The sequence below is a fragment of the Somniosus microcephalus genome, chromosome 18 (assembly GCF_052327205.1).
Source record: "Somniosus microcephalus isolate GS21.2 chromosome 18, FLI_Smic_1.0, whole genome shotgun sequence".
Classification (NCBI taxonomy): domain Eukaryota; kingdom Metazoa; phylum Chordata; class Chondrichthyes; order Squaliformes; family Somniosidae; genus Somniosus; species Somniosus microcephalus.
In genome coordinates this window covers 81,864,736-81,883,425 of record NC_141004.1, presented here as the reverse complement: position 1 = coordinate 81,883,425, position 18,690 = coordinate 81,864,736, and the positions used below count along the sequence as shown (strand labels likewise).

The window sequence follows — 18,690 nt, the reverse complement described above, 5'->3', positions numbered from 1 at the left end:
GAGACTAAAACTGGCAACTGAACTCCCCCCTCACTCCTGCCCCACCCACTGGACCTACATCCTGTGTGGCAGGGTGAGAGGGCACAGACCCCCTCCCCTGGAAACCCGTCGCACTGCACCCTCCTCACACACTGGGGGAACCAAGAGCAGAGAGAGAGAGAGAGACTGTGGAGAGAGAGAGAGAGAGAGACTGAGAGAGAGAGAGAGAGAGAGAGAGAGAGAGACTGGGAAGAGATGAGAGAGAGACTGGAGAGAGAGAGAGAGACTGGAGAGAGAGAGAGAGACTGAGAGAGAGAGAGAGAGAGAGAGACTGGGAGAGAGAGAGAGAGAGAGAGAGACTGGAGAGAGAGAGAGAGAGACTGGGAAGAGAGAGAGAGACTGGAGAGAGAGACTGGGAGAGAGAGAGAGAGAGAGAGACTGGGTGAGAGAGAGAGATACTGGGAGAGAGAGAGAGAGACTGAGAGAGAGAGAGAGAGAGAGACTGGGAGAGAGAGAGAGAGAGACTGGGGAGAGAGAGAGAGACTGGAGAGAGAGAGAGAGACTGAGAGAGAGAGAGAGAGACTGGAGAGAGAGAGAGAGAGAGACTGGGAGACGAGAGAGAGAGAGACTGGGGAGAGAGAGAGAGACTGGAGAGAGAGACTGGGATGGAGAGAGAGAGAGAGAGACTGGGGAGAGAGAGAGAGACTGGGAGAGAGAGAGAGAGACTGAGAGAGAGAGAGACTGGGAGAGAGAGAGAGAGAGACTGGGGAGAGAGAGACTGAGAGAGAGAGAGAGAGAGAGAGACTGGGAGAGAGAGAGAGAGACTGGGGAGAGAGAGAGAGAGAGAGAGAGAGACTGGGAGAGAGAGAGACTGGGGAGAGAGAGAGAGAGACTGGGGAGAGAGAGAGAGAGACTGGGGAGAGAGAGAGAGACTGGGGGAGAGAGAGAGAGACTGAGAGAGAGAGAGAGAGAGAGAGAGAGAGACTGGGAGAGAGAGAGAGAGACTGGGGAGAGAGAGAGAGAGACTGGGGAGAGAGAGAGACTGGGGGAGAGAGAGAGAGACTGAGAGAGAGAGACTGGGAGAGAGAGAGAGAGAGAGAGAGACTGAGAGAGAGAGAGAGACTGAGAGAGAGAGACTGGGAGAGAGAGAGAGAGAGAGAGAGACTGAGAGAGAGAGAGAGACTGGGAGAGAGAGAGAGACTGGGAGAGAGAGAGGGAGACTGTGGAGAGAGAGAGACTGGGAGAGAGAGAGAGACTGGGAGAGAGAGAGAGAGACTGAGAGAGAGAGAGAGACTGGGAGAGAGAGACTGGGGGGAGAGGGAGAGAGACTGGGGGGGAGAGAGAGAGCCTGGGGAGAGAGAGAGAGAGAGACTGGGGGAGAAAGACTGGAGGAGAGAGAGAGACGAGGGAGAGAGAGAGACTGGTGGGACAGAGAGAGACTGGGGGGACAGAGAGAGTCTGGGGAGAGAGAGAGACTGGGAGAGAGAGAGAGAGAGACTGGGAGAGAGAGAGAGACTGGAGAGAGAGAGAGACTGGGGAGAGAGAGAGAGAGACTGAGGAGAGAGAGACTGGGAGAGAGAGGGAGACTAGGAGAGAGAGAGAGAGAGAGAGACTGTGGAGAGAGAGAGAGACTGAGAGAAAGACTGAGAGAGACTGGGAGAGAGAGAGAGAGACTGGGAGAGAGAGAGAGAGACTGGGGCGAGAGAGAGACAGAGACTGGGGGAGAAAGACTGGGGGAGAGAGAGAGACGGGGGAGAGAGAGAGACTGGGGGGACAGAGAGAGTCTGGGGAGAGAGACAGAGACTGGGAGAGAGAGAGAGAGAGACTGAGGAGAGAGAGACTGGGAGAGAGAGGGAGACTAGGAGAGAGAGAGAGAGAGAGAGACTGTGGAGAGAGAGAGAGACTGAGAGAAAGACTGAAAGAGACTGGGAGAGAGAGAGAGAGACTGGGAGAGAGAGAGACAGAGACTGGGGGAGAAAGACTGGGGGAGAGAGAGAGACGGGAGAGAGAGAGACTGGGGGGACAGAGAGAGTCTGGGGAGAGAGACAGAGACTGGGAGAGAGAGAGAGACTGGGGGGAGAGAGAGAGAGACTGGGAGAGAGAGAGAGAGCCTGGGGAGAGAGTGAGACTGAGAGAGACTGGGAGAGACTGTGGAGAGAGAGAGACTGTGGCGAGAGATCGAGGCATCTGTGTAAACAGTAACCTGGGGAAGGTATTCTGTAGTATCATAAACAAAAGACTTATAAACTTCCTTGAGGATGACAATGTCTTGAGTAAAAGCCAAATTGGATTCCTACCAAACTATAGAACATCAGATCATATCTTCACCCTACACACCCTAATTGACAAACATGTTCATCAAAACAAAAGCAGAATTTTTGCCTGCTTTGTAGATTTCCAGAAGGCTTTCAATTCCATTTGGCACGACGGTCTATTCTTGAAACTTATTGAAAGTGGTGTAGGGGGAAAAACATATGATGTAATTAAATCAATGTATACAAACAATAAATGTGCAGTTAAAATTGGAGACAAACAAACAAAATACTTCCCACAGGGGCGTGGTGTGACGCAGGGCTCCCCCATCTCACCGACACTCTTTAATATTTACATAAATGAATTGGCAAAACGACTTGAATAACCTACAGCACCCGGCCTCACCCTATATGAATCCAAGGTTAAATTCCTCCTCTATGCAGATGACCTGGTTCTGCTGTCACCAACTAAGGAGGCTCTACAGCAGAACCTGGATCTGCTAGAGTCGTTCTGTCAGACCTGGGCCCTGACAATAAACCTCCAAAAAAACAAAGTTCTTGTGTTCCAGCAAAGATCCAGACATCAGGGACCCAGAATAAATTTCACACTAGGAACAAACCACTAACTACACATACTTGGGCTTAAAAATCAGTTCTACGGGAAATTTTCATCTGGCTGTGAATGAACTGAAAGAGAAAGCAAGAAGGGCTTTCTATGCCATTAAAAACTCAATCCAAATAGAAATCCCAATTGGCATTTGGCTTAAAATTTTTAAATCAATAATTGAACCAATTGCACTCTATGGCAGTGAGGTGTGGGGACCGCTAACACAACAAGAATTTGCAAAATGGGACAAACACCCAATTGAGATCCTACATGCAGAATTCTGTAAAAGTATCCTCCGGACTCAAAGGAAAACCGCAAACAATGCATGCAGGGCAGAACTAGGCCAATATCCACTATTAATTACTATCCAAAAAAGAGCCACCAAATTTTGGAAACACCTAAAAATGAGCAACCCCCACTGCTATCATTACGAAGCCCTGAAATGCCAAGAGAGGATCAAAAAGAAGAATACCCTCAGTCAACTAGTCCTGGGACTCAGTGAAGTAAATACGAACACTACTAACAATAACCAGCCCCAGGACAGTGACATCGTAGCACAGAGAATTCAACCCAACACAATTGTCACTAAGCAAAAGGAAAAATATCTGTCATATTGGGCAGAAACAACAAAAACCCAAAACAAACTCAATTGCTACTTGGCCCTAAACAGACAATACAACATGGCTGAATACCTGACCACGGTAAAAGATAGCAAATTGAGAAAAACCTTGACTATGTACAGATTTAGTGAGCATAGCCTGGCTATCGAAAAAGGCAGACACAGACAGACCTGGCTGACAAGAGAGGACAGGATATGCTCTCACTGCAGTCAGGGAGTGGTGGAGACAGAGATGCACTTCCTCACAGCTTGTGGAAAATATCAGGGCATAAGGGGGAATTTCTACCCAAAATTCACAAAAATATGCCCTGAATTCAAAAATTTGAATGACGACCAAAAACTCCCATACCTATTAGGGGAACAGAGAAATTGTGTAACCTTAGTGGCAAACTATGTTACAGCTTGCCATAAACAGAGGGACAACCATTAAATCTAAGAAAAGAGTATATACAAATTATATGAATGTATATTTATACACTCAGGGATATATCTGTTTATACACTCTATGGATAGATCTGCGTTTATGTGTTCAACCATAAATGTTTTTTCGATGCTTTGGCAACATAAGATGTACCTTGTCATCATGTCAATAAAGCGACTTGAATTGAATTGAATTGAATTGAGAGACTGGGGAGAGAGAGAGAGACTGGGAGAGAGAGAGACTGGGGGGGGAGAGAGAGAGACTGGGGAGAGAGAGAGAGAGAGAGAGAGAGACTGTGGAGAGAGAGAGACTGGGGACAGAAAGAGAGAGACTGGGGAGAAAGACTGGAGGAGAGAGAGAGACGAGGGAGAGAGAGAGACTGGCGGGACAGAGAGAGACTGGGGGGACAGAGAGAGTCTGGGGAGAGAGAGAGACTGGGAGAGAGAGACTGGGAGAGAGAGAGAGACTGAGAGAAAGACTGAGAGAGACTGGGAGAGAGAGAGAGAGACTGGGGGGAGAGAGAGAGAGAGAGACTGGGAGAGAGAGAGAGAGCCTGGGGGAGAGAGAGAGAGACTGGGGGGAGAGAGAGAGAGAGAGAGAGACTGGGAGAGAGAGAGAGAGACTGGGGGAGAGAGAGACTGAGAGAAAGACTGAGAGAGACTGGGAGAGAGAGAGACTGAGAGAAAGACTGAGAGAGAGAGAGAGAGAGAGAGAGAGACTGGGGGGAGAGAGAGAGAGACTGGGGGGAGAGAGAGAGAGAGAGACTGGGAGAGAGAGAGAGAGACTGGGGGAGAGAGAGGCTGAGAGAAAGACTGAGAGAGACTGGGAGAGAGAGAGAGAGACTGGGAGAGAGAGAGAGAGCCTGGGGAGAGGGAGAGACTGGGAGAGAGAGAGACTGAGAGAGAGAGAGACTGAGAGAAAGACTGAGAGACTGGGAGAGAGAGAGAGAGACTGGGGGGAGAGAGAGACTGGGGGGGAAAGATTGGTGGAGAGAGAGAGACGAGGGAGAGAGAGAGAGAGACTGGGGAGAGAGCGAGAGACAGAGAGAGAGAGAGAGAGTCTGGGGAGAGAGAGAGACTGGGAGAGAGAGAGAGACTGGGAGAGAGAGAGAGACTGGGGGAGAGAGAGAGAGACTGGGGGAGAGAGAGAGAGCGTGGGGAGAGAGAGAGAGTGGGAGAGAGAGAGAGACTGGGGAGAGAGAGAGACTGGGAGAGAGAGACTGGAGGAGAGAGAGAGTCTGGGGAGAGAGAGAGACTGGGAAAGAGAGAGAGACTGGGGGAGAGAGAGAGAGACTGAGAGAGAGAGAGACAGAGAGAGAGAGACTGAGAGAGAGACAGAGAGTGAAAGACTAAGAGCGAGAGAGTGAAACATAGAAAACATAGAAGATAGGAGCAGGAGTAGGCCATTCGGCCCCTTGCACCTGCTCCGCCATTCAATGAGATCATGGCTGATCATCCAAACTCAGTACCCTGTCCCTGCCTTCTCCCCATATCCCTTGATCCTTTTAGCCTCAAGAAATATATCCAACTCCTTCGTGAATATATTTAATGAACTGGCCTCCACCGCCCTCTGTGGCAGAGAATTCCACAGGTTCACCACTCTCTGGGTGAAGAAGTTCCTCCTCATTTCAGTCCTAAATGGCTTACACCTTATCCTTAGACTATGACCCCTGGTTCTGGACTTCCCGGCCATCCGAAACATCCTTCCTGCATCTAGTCTGTCCAGACCTGACAGAATTTTATAGGTTTCGATGAGATCCCCTCTCAATCTTCTAAACTCCAGTGAGTATAAGCCCAATCGACACAATCTCTCCTCATACGTCACTCCTGCCATCCCAGGTATCAGCCTGGTGAATCTTCGTTGCACTCCCTCCATGGCAAGAATGTCCTTCCTCAGGTAAGGTGACCAAAACTGCACACAATACTCAAGGTGCGGTCTCACCAAGGCCCTGTACAACTGTAGCAAGACATCCTTGTTCCTGTACTCGAACCCTCTTGCTACGAAGGCCAGCATACCATTTGCCTTCTTAACCACCTGCTGCACCTGCATGCTTACCTTCAGCGACTGGTGTACAATAACACCCAGGTCTCTTTGCACTTCCCCTTCTCCCAATCTATTGCCATTCAAATAATAATCTGCCTTCCTGTTTTTGCCACCAAAGTGGATAACCTCACATTTATCCAAATTATAGTGCATTTGCCATGTTTCTGCCCAATCACCCAACCTGTCCAAATCATACTGGAGTTTCACGACATCCTCCTCACAGCTTACCCTCCCACCCAGCTTTGTGTCGTCTGCAAATTTGGAGATATTTCATCCAATTCCCTCGTCCAGATCATTAATATATATTGTGAACAGCTGGGGTCCTAGGACTGATCCTTGCGGTACCCCACTAGTCACTGCCTGCCACTCGGAAAACGACCCGTTTATTCCAACTCTTTGCTTTCTGTCCGCCAACCAGTTCTTTATCCAAGTCAATACCTTGCCCCCAATCCCATGTGCCTTAATTTTGCACGCTAATCTCTTATGTGGGACCTTATCAAAAGCCTTCTGAAAGTCCAAATACACCACATCCGCTGGTTCTCCCTTATCTATTTTACCAGTTACATCCTCAAAAAATTCCAGCAGATTAGTCAAGCATGATTTACCTTTTGTAAATCCATGTTGACTTTGTCCGATCCTGTCACTGCTTTCCAAGTGCTCTGCTATTACATCTTTTATAATAGGCTCTGGCATTTTCCCCACTACCGATGTCAGGCTATAATTCCCCGCTTTTTCTCTACCACCTTTTTTGAATAGTGGTGTAACATTAGCTACCCTCCAATCCATGGGTACCATTCCAGAGTCTATCGAGTTCTGGAAGATGACCAGTAATGCATCTACTATCTCTAGGGCCACTTCCTTAAGTACCCTAGGATGTAGGCCATCAGGCCCTGGGGATTTATCGGCCTTCAGTCCCATCAATTTTCCTAACACCATTTTCCTACAAATACTGATTTCTTTCAGTTCCTCTCTTTCATCAGACCCTATGTTCCCCGGCATCTCCGGGAGGTTATTTGTGTCCTCCTTTGTGAAGACAGAACCAAAGTATGTATTTAGTTGGTCAGCCATTTCCTTGTTTCCCATTATAAATTCCCCTGATTCTGACTGTAAGGGACCCACGCTTGACTTCACCAATCTTTTTCTCTTCACATATCTATAAAAGCTTTTACAGTCAGTTTTTATGTTCCCTACTAGCTTACTCTCATATTCTATTTTCCCTTTCTTAATTAATCCCTTTGTCCTCCTTTGTTGACTCCTAAACTGCTCCCAATCCTCAGGATTATTGCTTTTTCTAGCCATTTTATATGTCCTCTCCTTGGATCTTATGCTATCCCTAATTTCCCTTGTTAGCCACGGTTGAGTCACCTTTTTTGTTTTATTTTTATGCCAAACTGGGATGAACAAATTCTGTAGCTCATCCATTCGGTCTTTGAATGTTTGCCATTGCCTATCCACTGTCAACCCTTTGAGTGCCATTCCCCAATCAATCCTACCCAACTCGCTCTTCAGACCATCGTAGTTTCCTTTATTTAAATTGAGGACCCTTGTCTCTGAGTCAACTACTTCATTCTCCATCTTAATGAAGAATTCGATCATATTATGATTGCTCCGACCCAAGGGGCCTCGTACAACAAGATTGCTAATTAATCCTTTCTTGTTACATAATACCCAGTCTAAGATGGCCTGATCTCTGGTTGGTTCCTCGACATATTGGTCCAGGAAACCATCCCGTAAACACTCCAGGAATTCCTCCTCCACAGTATTGTTACTAATTTGGTTGGCCCAATCTATATGTAGATTAAAGTCACCCATGATGACTGCTGTGCCCTTATTGCACGCTTCTTTAATTTCCCTTTTAATGCCATCCCCAACCTCCGCCTTACTGTTGGGAGGTCTATAAACCACTCCCACTAATGTTTTTTTCCCCTTAGTATTTCTCAATTCTACCCATACAGATTCCATGTCATCAGAGCTAATATCCTTCATTACAATTGTATTAATCCCTTCTTTAACCAGTAATGCTACCCCACCTCCCTTTCCTTTTTGCCTATCTTTCCTGAATATTGAATACCCCTGGATGTTGAGTTCCAGTCTTGGGCATCCTTGAGCCACGTTTCCGTAATCCCAACCAAATCATATCCGTTTACCTCTATTTGCGCAGCCAATTCATCCACCTTATTAGAAATGCTCCTCGCATTAAGACAAAGCCTTCAGGCTTGTTTTTTTAACGCTCTTAGACCTATTAGAATTATTATTTACTGTGGCCACGTTTGATTTAAACCGTTGATTTCTCTGACTGCCACTTTTGATTTTCTCCTTCCTATCTTTTGCTTTTATCCCTGTTTTCCTTTCCTCTGTCTCCATGCTCAGGTTCCCAACCCCCTGCCATTTTAGTTTAAACCCCCCCGAACAGCACTAGCAAACACTCCCTCTAGGACATCGGTCCCGGTCCTGTCCAGGTGCAAACCGTCCAGTTTGTATTGGTCCCACCTCTCCCAGAACCGGTTCCAATGTCCAAGGAATTTGAATCCCTCCTCCTTGCACCATTCCTCTAGCCACGTATTCATTTGAAATATCCTCCTATTTCTACTCTGACTAGCACGTGGCACTGGTAGCAATCCTGAGATTACTACCTTTGAGGTCCTATTTTTTAATTTACCTCCTAACTTCCTATATTCAGCTTTTAGGACCTCATCCCATTTTTTACCTATATCGTTGGTGCTGAGACAGAGAGAGAGACTGAGAGAGAGAGACTGAGAGAGAGAGAGAGGCAGACAGACAGGGAGAGACAGAGAGAGAGAGAGAGACAGAGAGACAGAGAGACAGAGAGAGACAGAGAGAGAGACTGAGAGAGAGACAGAGAGAGAGAGAGACAGAGAGAGAGACAGAGAGAGAGACTGAGAGAGAGACAGAGAGAGAGAGAGAGACAGAGAGAGAGAGAGAGAGACAGAGAGAGACTGAGAGAGAGACTGAGAGAGAGACAGAGAGAGAGAGAGACAGAGAGAGAGACAGACCTGGTTCTGCTGTCTCCCACAGAACAGGGATTACAGCAACAACTAGACCTACTCGACAAATACTGCCAAAATTGGGCCCTGACAGTAAATCTAAAGAAAACCAACATCATGATTTTTCAAAAAAGGTCCAGGTGTCAGGAAAACAAATACCAGTTTACTCTCAGTGATACCATCATAGGACACACTATGAGCTACACTTACCTTGGCCTAACCATTACAGCATCAGGGAGCTTCAGCATAGCAGTGAATGCACTAAAAGAAAAAGCCCGAAGAGCCCTATATGCAATAAAAAGAAAATTCTACAACATCCAAATCCCAATCAAAATCTGGCTCAAAATATTTGACAGCATAATCTTGCCCATTGCGCTGTACGGTAGTGAAGTATGGGGCCCGCTCAATCACCATAGCTACACTAAATGGGAAAAACACACAATAGAAGCCCTACATGCAGAATTTTGCCGAAGCATTCTTCGCACCCAAAGGAAAACACCAACAAATGCATGCAGAGCCGAACTAGGCAGATACCCACTGATAATAAACATCCAAAAACGAGCACTAAACTTCCTAAACCACCTCAAATCTAGCTCCCCAGACACCCTTCATTTTAAAGCCTTCCAGACCCAAGAGCTAAACCCAGAAAAGAGTCCCCTGAGTCAGCTGCTACTGAAACTAAGTACTCCTACTCAGCCGGACCCTGACCAGTCCCAGACCAATACTGCCGTCCAAACACCAATCCGAGTGAACCAAATCATTAAACAATGCAAAGAAACCTACCTGGAACATTGGAACAAAATAACCAAAAGCCAAAGCAGATTAGAATGTTACCGGGCCCTAAAAAGAGAATATAAACTGGCAGACTATCTCTCGACCATCAGAGACACAAAACAGAGACAGACCCTCACCAGGTACAGACTAAGCGACCACCAACTGGCAATTGAAAAAGGAAGATACAAGAAATCCTGGCAGCCTAGAGAGAATAGAATATGTGATCAATGTCTGGCCGGCGAGGTTGAGACAGAGATGCATTTCCTCCTAAAATGCGAAAAATTCAACACAACAAGAAACATATTATTTGACAAGCTCAGCCAAACAACCCCAGATTTCAAAGAATTGGATGACCTGTCAAAATTAAGATTAGTCCTGGGAGAAGGAGACAGACCATACCTTGGTGCCAAATATGTAACAACATGTCACAACCTGAGGACTGTTTAAAATTAATACTGAATGTACCCAACGATGTACAACGACTGTTTAAATTAATATTGTTTAAAGTAATATTGTATGTACCCAACGAAGTTCAAAATTGTTTGACACCTACAGAATGTTGGAAAACTGTACTTTTTGTTATGTAAGCTTTGGCAATATGGTTCCCTGTAAACTTTCATGCCAATAAAGCATTTGAATTGAATTGAATTGAATTGAATTGACAGAGAGAGAGACTGAGAGAGAGACAGAGAGAAAGAGAGACAGAGAGAGAGAGAGAGACTGAGAGAGAGAGACTGAGAGAGAGAGACTGAGAGAGAGAGAGAGACAGAGAGAGACAGAGAGAGACACAGAGAGAGAGACTGAGAGAGAGACTGAGAGAGAGACTGAGAGAGAGACAGAGAGAGAGACAGAGAGAGAGACTGAGAGAGACAGAGAGAGAGACAGAGAGAGAGAGAGACTGAGAGAGAGACTGAGAGAGAGACAGAGAGAGAGACTGAGAGAGAGACAGAGAGAGAGAGACAGAGAGAGAGAGAGAGACTGAGAGAGTGAGAGACTGAAAGCGAGAGACTGAGAGCGATAGAGATTGAGACTGGGAGAGAGAGACTGAGAGAGACTGGTAGAGAGAGATTGAGAACGAGAGAAGATCTAAAGAGATGGTTTACAATAAACTTTTTCTGATGATTTGCCTTTTAATTGGTTATTTGTCCTGTCTGCAGCCTTTGACCCGGTTGACCACTCCATCCTCCTTCTCCAACGCCTCTCCACCATCGTCCAGCTGGGTGGAACTGCACTCGCCTGGTTCCATTCTTATCTATCTAATCATAGCCAGAGAATCACCTGCAATGGCTTCTCTTCCCACTCCCGCATCGTTACCTCTGGTGTCCCCTAAGGATCTATCCTTGGCCCCCTCCTATTTCTCATCTACATTTGCCCCTCGGTGACATCATCCGAAAACACAGCCTCAGTTTCCACACGTACGCTGATGACACCCAGCTCTACCTCACCACCACTTCTCTCGACCCCTCCACGATCTCTAAATTGTCAGACTGCTTGTCCGATATCCAGTTCCGGATGAGCAGAAATTTCCTTGAGCAAAATATTGGGAAGACCGAAGCTATTGTTTCCGGTTCCCGCCACAAACTCCGTTCCCGAGCCACTGACTCCATCCCTCTCCCTCGCATCTGTCTGAGGCTGAACCACACTGTTCGCAACCTTGGTGTCAGATTTGACCCTGAAATGAGCTTCTGACCACATATCCCCGCCATAACTAAGACCGCCTATTTCCACCTCCGTAACATCACCCATCTCCGCCCCTGCCTCAGCTCATCCGCTGCTGAAACCCTCGTCCATGCCTTTGTTACGATTGGGTCGATTGGGCTTCTACTCGCTGGAGTTTAGAAGAATGAGAGGGGATCTCATTGAAACATATAAAATTCTAACAGGACTAGACAGACTAGATGCAGGAAGGATATTCCTGATGGTGGGGGAGTCCAGAACCAGGGGTCACAGTCTAAGGATAAGGGGTAAGCCATTTAGGACAGAAATGAGGAGGAATTTCTTCACCCAGAGAGTGGTGAACCTGTGGAATTCTCTACCACAGAAGGCAGTTGAGGCCAATTCATTAAATATATTCAAGAGGGAGTTCGATATATTTCTTAAGGCTAAAGGGATCAAGGGATATGGGGAGAAAGCAGGGACAGGGTACTGAATTTGGATGATCAGCCATGATCGCATTGAATGGCGGAGCAGGCTCGAGGGGCCGAATGGCCTACTCCTGCTCCTATCTTCTATGTTTCTATGTTTCTATGTTACCCCTAGACTTGACTATTCCAACGCACTCCTGGCCGGCCTCCCACATTCTACCCTGCGTAAACTTGAGGTCATCCAAAACTCGGCTGCCTGTGTCCTAACTCGCACCAAGTCCCGTTCGCCCATCGCCCCTGTGCTCGCTGACCTACATTGGCTCCCGGTTAAGCAACGCATCGATTTTAAAATTCTCATCCTTGTTTTCAAATCCCTCCATGGCCTCGCCCTTTCCTATCTCTGTAATCTCCTTCATCCCCACAACCCCCTGAGATATCTGCACTCATCGAATTCTGCACTCTTGACCATCCCTGATTATAATCACTCAACCATTGGCGGCCGTGCCTTCTGTTGCTGAGGCACGAAGCTCTGGAATTCCCTCCCTAAACCTCTCCGCCTCGCTACCTCTCTCTCCTCCTTTAAAACGCTCCTTAAAACCACCTCTTTGACCGAGCTTTTGGTCACCTGCCCTCATTTAACCTCATGTGGCTCGGTGTCAAATTTTGTTTGATAATCGCTCCTGTGAAGCACCTTGGGACATTTTACTACGTTAAAGGCGCTATATAAATGCAAGTTGTTGTTGTATTTGATGCGGTCCCTTTGTGTGTTCGTCCCTTCCAGTTGGAGGCGGAGCTTGTCTCTCTGCGCAGCAAACAGGACGAGACCAGCACTGAGAACCTCAAGCTCAACCTGACCAATCAGGAGCTGGAGACGCGGCTGAAGCAGATCCAACAGGAGCTGCAGGAGGCCCAGGATCGGCTGGTGGGCCTAGAGGAGGAAGCAGCTCAACGAGAGGAGAAAGAAGGGTAAGAGACCCTGTACACAGCCCGCACACCGTGCACACTCCCCGCACACCGTGCACACTCCCCGCACACCGTGCACACTCCCCGCACACCGTGCACACTCCCTGCACACCGTGCACACTCCCCGCACACCGTGCACACACCCCGCACACCGTGCACACTCCCCGCACACCGTGCACACTCCCCGCACACCTTACACATACCCCGCACACCGTGCACACCCCAGCACACCATGCACACCCCCCGCATACCGTGCACACCCCCCGCACACCGTGCACACTCCCCGCACATCGTGCACACTCCCCGCACATCGTGCAATCTCCCCGCACACCGTGCACACTCCCCGCACACTGTGCACACTCCTCACACACCGTGCACACTCCCCGCACACCATGCACACTCCCCGCACTCCGTGCACACTCCCCGCACTCCGTGCGCACTTCCCGCACACCGTGCACACACCCCGCACACCGTGCACACTCCCCGCACTCCGTGCACACTCCCCGCACTCCGTGCACACTTCCCGCACACCGTGCACACACCCCGCACACCGTGCACACTCCCCGCACACCGTGCACACTCCCCGCACACCGTGCACACTCCCCGCACACCGTGCACACTCCCTGCACACCGTGCACACTCCTCGCACACCGTGAACACTCCCTGCACACCGTGCACACTCCCCTCACACCGTGCACTCTCCCCTCACTCTGTGCACACGCTCCGCACACCATGTGTACACCCCGCACACCATGCACACTCCCCGCACACCGTGCACACTCCCCGCACACTGTGCACACACCGTGCACACACCCCTCACACAGTGCACATTCCCCGCGCACTGTCCACCCCCCCGCACAACGTGCACACACCCCGCACAACGTGCACACACCCTGCACACCGTGAACACTCATCGCACACCGTGCACACACCCCGCACACCGTGCACACTCCCCGCACACCGTGCACACTCCCCGCACACCTTGCACACACCCTGCACACCGTGCACACTCCCCCCACACCGTGCACACTCCCCGCACACTGTGCACACACCCCGCACGCCATGCACACTCCCCACACATTGTGCAAACTCCCCGCACCTCGTGCAAACTCCCCGCACACCGTGCACGCACCCCGCACACCGTGTACACTCACCGCACACCGTGTACACTCACCGCACACCATGCACACTCCCCGCACACCGTGCACACTCCCCTCACACCGTGCACACTCCCTGCACACCATGCACACACCCCGCAGACCGTGCACACACCCCGCACAACGTGCACTCTCCCGCACATCGTGCACACTCCGCATACCATGCACACTCCCTGCACACTGTGCACACACCCCGCTCACTGTGCACACTCCCCGCACACCTTGCACTCACCCCTCACAACGTGCACACTCCCCGCACACGGTGCACACTCCCCGCACACCGTGCACACACTCCGCACACCGTGCACACTCCCTTCGCACCGTGCACACACTCCGCACACCGTGCACACTCCCTGCGCACCGTGCACACACTCCGCACACCGTGCACACTCCCTGCGCACCGTGCACACACTCCGCACATCGTGCACACTCCCTGCGCACCGTGCACACACCCTGTGACGTAATAAAACTCACTACGCACTTTGTTTGAGCATAAAGCAAGGCTTTAATCAACTTGTTTCAGAACATGGAGGTCTAGTTGTCCTTTAGTAGTTCCTTGTCTTACAAAATGTCCCTGGCAAGCTGGGGCCGACACCCGAGCATTTATACTCCTTGGACGGCGCCACCAGCTGGCCGCCCAGCATTATTTCACGAGTAGTTTCTTGAGGAATGATGAGATTTATAACATTCTTCCTGTTTAAAAGATTTTGGAAGTCCGACGACTTCCTCTTAGCGGATCAGGTGGACCACGAATAGCCGCAGTCTTTTAGATTTTTGTTTATGGCTAGAAGGCACGTCTCCCCGGACCGTGTCTTGGTCCCTGGGCCGTTGGATCTGTACCAGCGGATTGACAGGACCCGTGTTGCTCGGCTCGACCCAAGGGAGGCTGGGGAGATCGTGACTCCAGGTGCTGGCTCCATCCTGTTGGATAGTCGGGGATTGAACGGCGTCCTGGCCTTGGGTAGCCATCCCACGGGGAGCGCTCGGCTCCCCGAGTGGATCCGGTGGGGCAGCTGGCAGATCTCTCGATGCCCCAGGTAGGGCATCATCTTCGGGGGAGCGCAGAGTGTTGGCATCATCCCCGTGGGTCCCTCTATCGGTTGGGTCCGTGGAACTGGCCGGACAGGGAGCCAAGTCCCGGAGCAAAACGGTGGACTCCCGGCCATCAGGGTACCGCACGTGCGCGTACATGGGGTTGACGTCCGTGAGTTCTACCTCGTCGACGAGAGGATCGGTTTTAGATGATCGGACGAATCTTCGGAGCAGCACGGGGCCGGGAGCTGCCAACCATGACGGGAGAGACGTCCCATGGGTGGAGCGACGCTGGAAACTGAAGAATCGCTCGTGAGGTCTGACATTGGTAGATGTAGAAAGGAGAGACCTGATGGAATGCAACGCGTCAGGGAGCATAGTTTCCCACTGCTGGTCTGGTAGATTGCGTGACCTCAGCGCAAGACGAACAGCGTTCCAAATGATAGCGTTGTATCTCTCAACTTCTCCATTACCGATGGGATGGTACGGTGTCATTTTACTTGTGGCGATTCCCCGTTGGGAAAGATAACTTTTGAGTTCGCTTGACATGAAGGAGGGACCCCGATCAGAGTGGATGAAATTGGCCGTACCGCAAAGGGAAAAGACTTGATCAAGGCATTTGATCACAGTGGAAGTAAACATATTGGGACAGGGGAAAGCAAAGGGAAAGCGTGAATATTCGTCCACCATAGTCAGTAAGTAGGTGTTTCACGTTGAGGAGGGCAATGGCCCTTTAAAGTCAATGCTGAGTCGCTGCATAGGCTGCATAGCGTGTATGAGCGAGCCATCCGATGGACGGAAGAATTGCGGTTTTAATTCCGCACAAATTCTACAGGAGGAGCATGTTCTTTTCACATCTTCCGTAGAAAATGGGAGATTTTTAGATCGCACAAAGTGCAACATACGGGTAACGCCAGGATGGCATAAGTCAGTATGAAGATCTGCCAGAGTCGAAGTTGACATAGAAGAGCAGAATGCCCGCGTGAGGGTATCCGGGGCCACATTCTCTTTGCCGGGTTGATAATGTATGGTGTATCCAAAGGCGGCCAATTCCATCCTCCAGAGTTGTATTTTGTTATTCTTGATCTTAGTGCATTTCCGGTTATCCAGCATAAAGGCCACGGAGCGCTAATCGGTTATAAGCGTGAAATGGCAACGAGCGAGAAAATGACTCCATTTACGTACAGCTTCGATGATGGCCGTAGCCTCCTTCTCGACAGGAGGATAATGGAGCTCGCTACCCTGCAAAGTTCTGGACAGAAATGCAACGGGTCGACCACCTTGATTCAAGGTAGCAGAGATCGCCACATCCGATGCATCGCACTCAACCACGAAAGGAAGATTTTCATCAATGGAACGATGCGTGGCTTTTTCCAGTTGTCCTTGAAATAGCCGTTGGCTCTAATGGAAATGACTTAGCGTGAAGCAGGGGCTGGATCTTGTCGGAGGAGTGGGGTATCCATTTCGCATAATAGGCGAACATGCCGAGTGCCCGACGAAGAGAGCCGAGATTCGTAGGGGGAGGGATCTCCTGCAGCGGACGAAGTCGCTCCGGATCCGGTTTGATGACACCGTTGCCCACCCAGTAGCCAAGGATGTTGACTGATGGTACTGATTTCACAGATTTGGACTCATTTAAGGTTAAGTTGTGACGACGGAGAACGTCAAAAAATTTCTGGAGGTTGGCATCATGCTCCTTGGTGATGATCAACAATGGTGATATTATCCAGATATGGAAAAGTGTCCATTAAATTCTCCTGTTTGACTAGGCTATCCATTGCCTGTTGAAAGACGGCCACCTCATTGGTGGCCCCAAATGGAAGGCGACAAAACTGGTAAAGCCGACCATTGGCCTCAAAGGCCGTATACTTCTTGTCAGCGTCCTTTAACGGCACTTGATGATATGAGCTCTTTAAATCAAAAGTTGAAAATACCTTGTAGTTGGCAAGGTTATTGACCATGTCATCGATGCGTGGTAGTGGGTAGGCATCCAGGTCGGTATACTGGTTAATAGTTCGCGAGCAATCGATGCAAAGATGTTTCTTGTGTTGCTTCAGAGGATTTTTAACAACGACGACTTGAGCCCGCCAGGAAGATGAATATGGCTCAATGATACCGTCAGCTAGAAGGCGAGAGATTTCTGTCTCGATAAAGGATCGATCATCTTGGCTGAAACGTCATGATTTAGTGACTATGGGCTTACATCGGTGGGAAAGATTGGCAAACAAGGAGGGCTCGTCGAGCAAAGCCGCCAAAAGCACACAAAACGGTACTTTGGAAATAGTAAGCTCCGGCTTTGACCCTCCAAACTCGAAAGTGAGTCTTTTGTGTTGTTTCTGAAAATCCTGTCCCAGGAGCACATCACTGCATAGGTTTTTGAGAACCCCGAACCGGGTGGAGAAATAAGTGCGGCCATTGAGAATAAGGTCGACAAGACAAAAGCCGGAAGAGTTGGTGGTCAGTGTCGTCAGAGCCATTGCAATTTCCCTGTCCGAGGGGTAAATACGCAGTTTTAACTTACTGACAGCCTGCTCACTAATGAAGCTATCAGAGCTGCATGAGTCGATTAGTGCACTCAAAATGTGTCGATTTACCAAAATTTTGTGGCTGCATGGGACAGACTTTGGGGGAAAACAGCTGTGATGGGGGGAAAGATTGGCAAACAAGGAGGGCTCGTCGAGCGAAGCCGCCGAAAGCGCACAAAACGGTACTTTGGAAATAGTAAGCTCCGGCTTTGACCCTCCAAACTCGAAAGTGAGTCTTTTGTGTTGTTTCTGGAAATCCTGTCCCAGGAGCACATCACTGCATAGGTTCATGAGCACCCCGAGCCAGGTGGAGAAATAAGTGCGGCCATTGAGAATAAGGTCGACAAGACAAAAGCCGGAAGAATTGGTGGTCAGTGTCGTCAGAGCCATTGCAATTTCCCTGTCCGAGGGGTAAATACGCAGTTTTAACTTACTGACAGCCCGCTCACTAATGAAGCTGTCAGAGCTGCATGAGTCGATTAGTGCCCTCAAAATGTGTCTATTTACCGAAACCTTCGTGGCTGCATGGGACAGACTTTGGGGGAAAACAGCTGTGATGGGAGGAGAGGCAGTTTTACCCTTGACAGCTGTAACCTTAGTAGTGGTTCTTGGGGGAGGAGCAGTTTTATAGATAGCAGCTGTAACCTTAGTAGTGGCTCTTGGGGGAGGAGCAGTTTTATAGATTGTAGCTGCAAAACTAACAGGAGCTCTCGACCGGTATACCTTAGAAAAGTGGCCTTTTTTACTAACAGCGGCTCTTGACTGGCATACCTTAGAAAAGTGACCTTTCTTGCTGCAATGATTGCTGGTCACGTTGTGAACAGGACAAAATTTCCTATAATGGAATGCTCCTCCACAGAAGAAACACTTCCTTCCAGATTGCCAAGATGCCGATAGGGCAGGGTCGTCATCAGTGTAGGTTTCTAGGGTAGGGTTGTCATCAGCCAGGTTGGAATCGTCATCCGTGAGGGCTTCTGCCCGAGGCCTATCGAAAGAGTCACTAAAAGTGATAGCAGCAGCCCATGCACGTGGTGAAAGATAGGTGTCTGCATTCCTCTTTGCTAAGTCCAGAGAACATGCCTGGTCATAGGCAGCCTGTAACTTGAGGGTTTTATTCTCCAACAGACGCTGACGTATGAAGGGAGATGCAATCCCATTAATAAAGGAATCACTAATTAACTCCTCCTGGTACTGCTCAGCTGTAACAGCTTTAAGATTACAATCCTTGC

At 49.3% G+C, this 18,690-nt stretch overlaps 1 protein-coding gene across 1 annotated transcript in view; it reads left to right on the top strand.

Moving 5' to 3' along the window:
- LOC147105410 (uncharacterized) overlaps positions 1-18,690 on the top strand; it is a gene marked incomplete at its 5' end in the record, with an annotated part of 278,987 nt that overhangs the window by 55,980 nt on the left and 204,317 nt on the right. Inside the window, one exon of the mRNA XM_086011725.1 lies at positions 12,572-12,750. Within this exon, the coding sequence (XP_085867851.1) occupies positions 12,572-12,750 (179 nt within the window). The remainder of the gene's footprint in view (positions 1-12,571; positions 12,751-18,690) is intronic.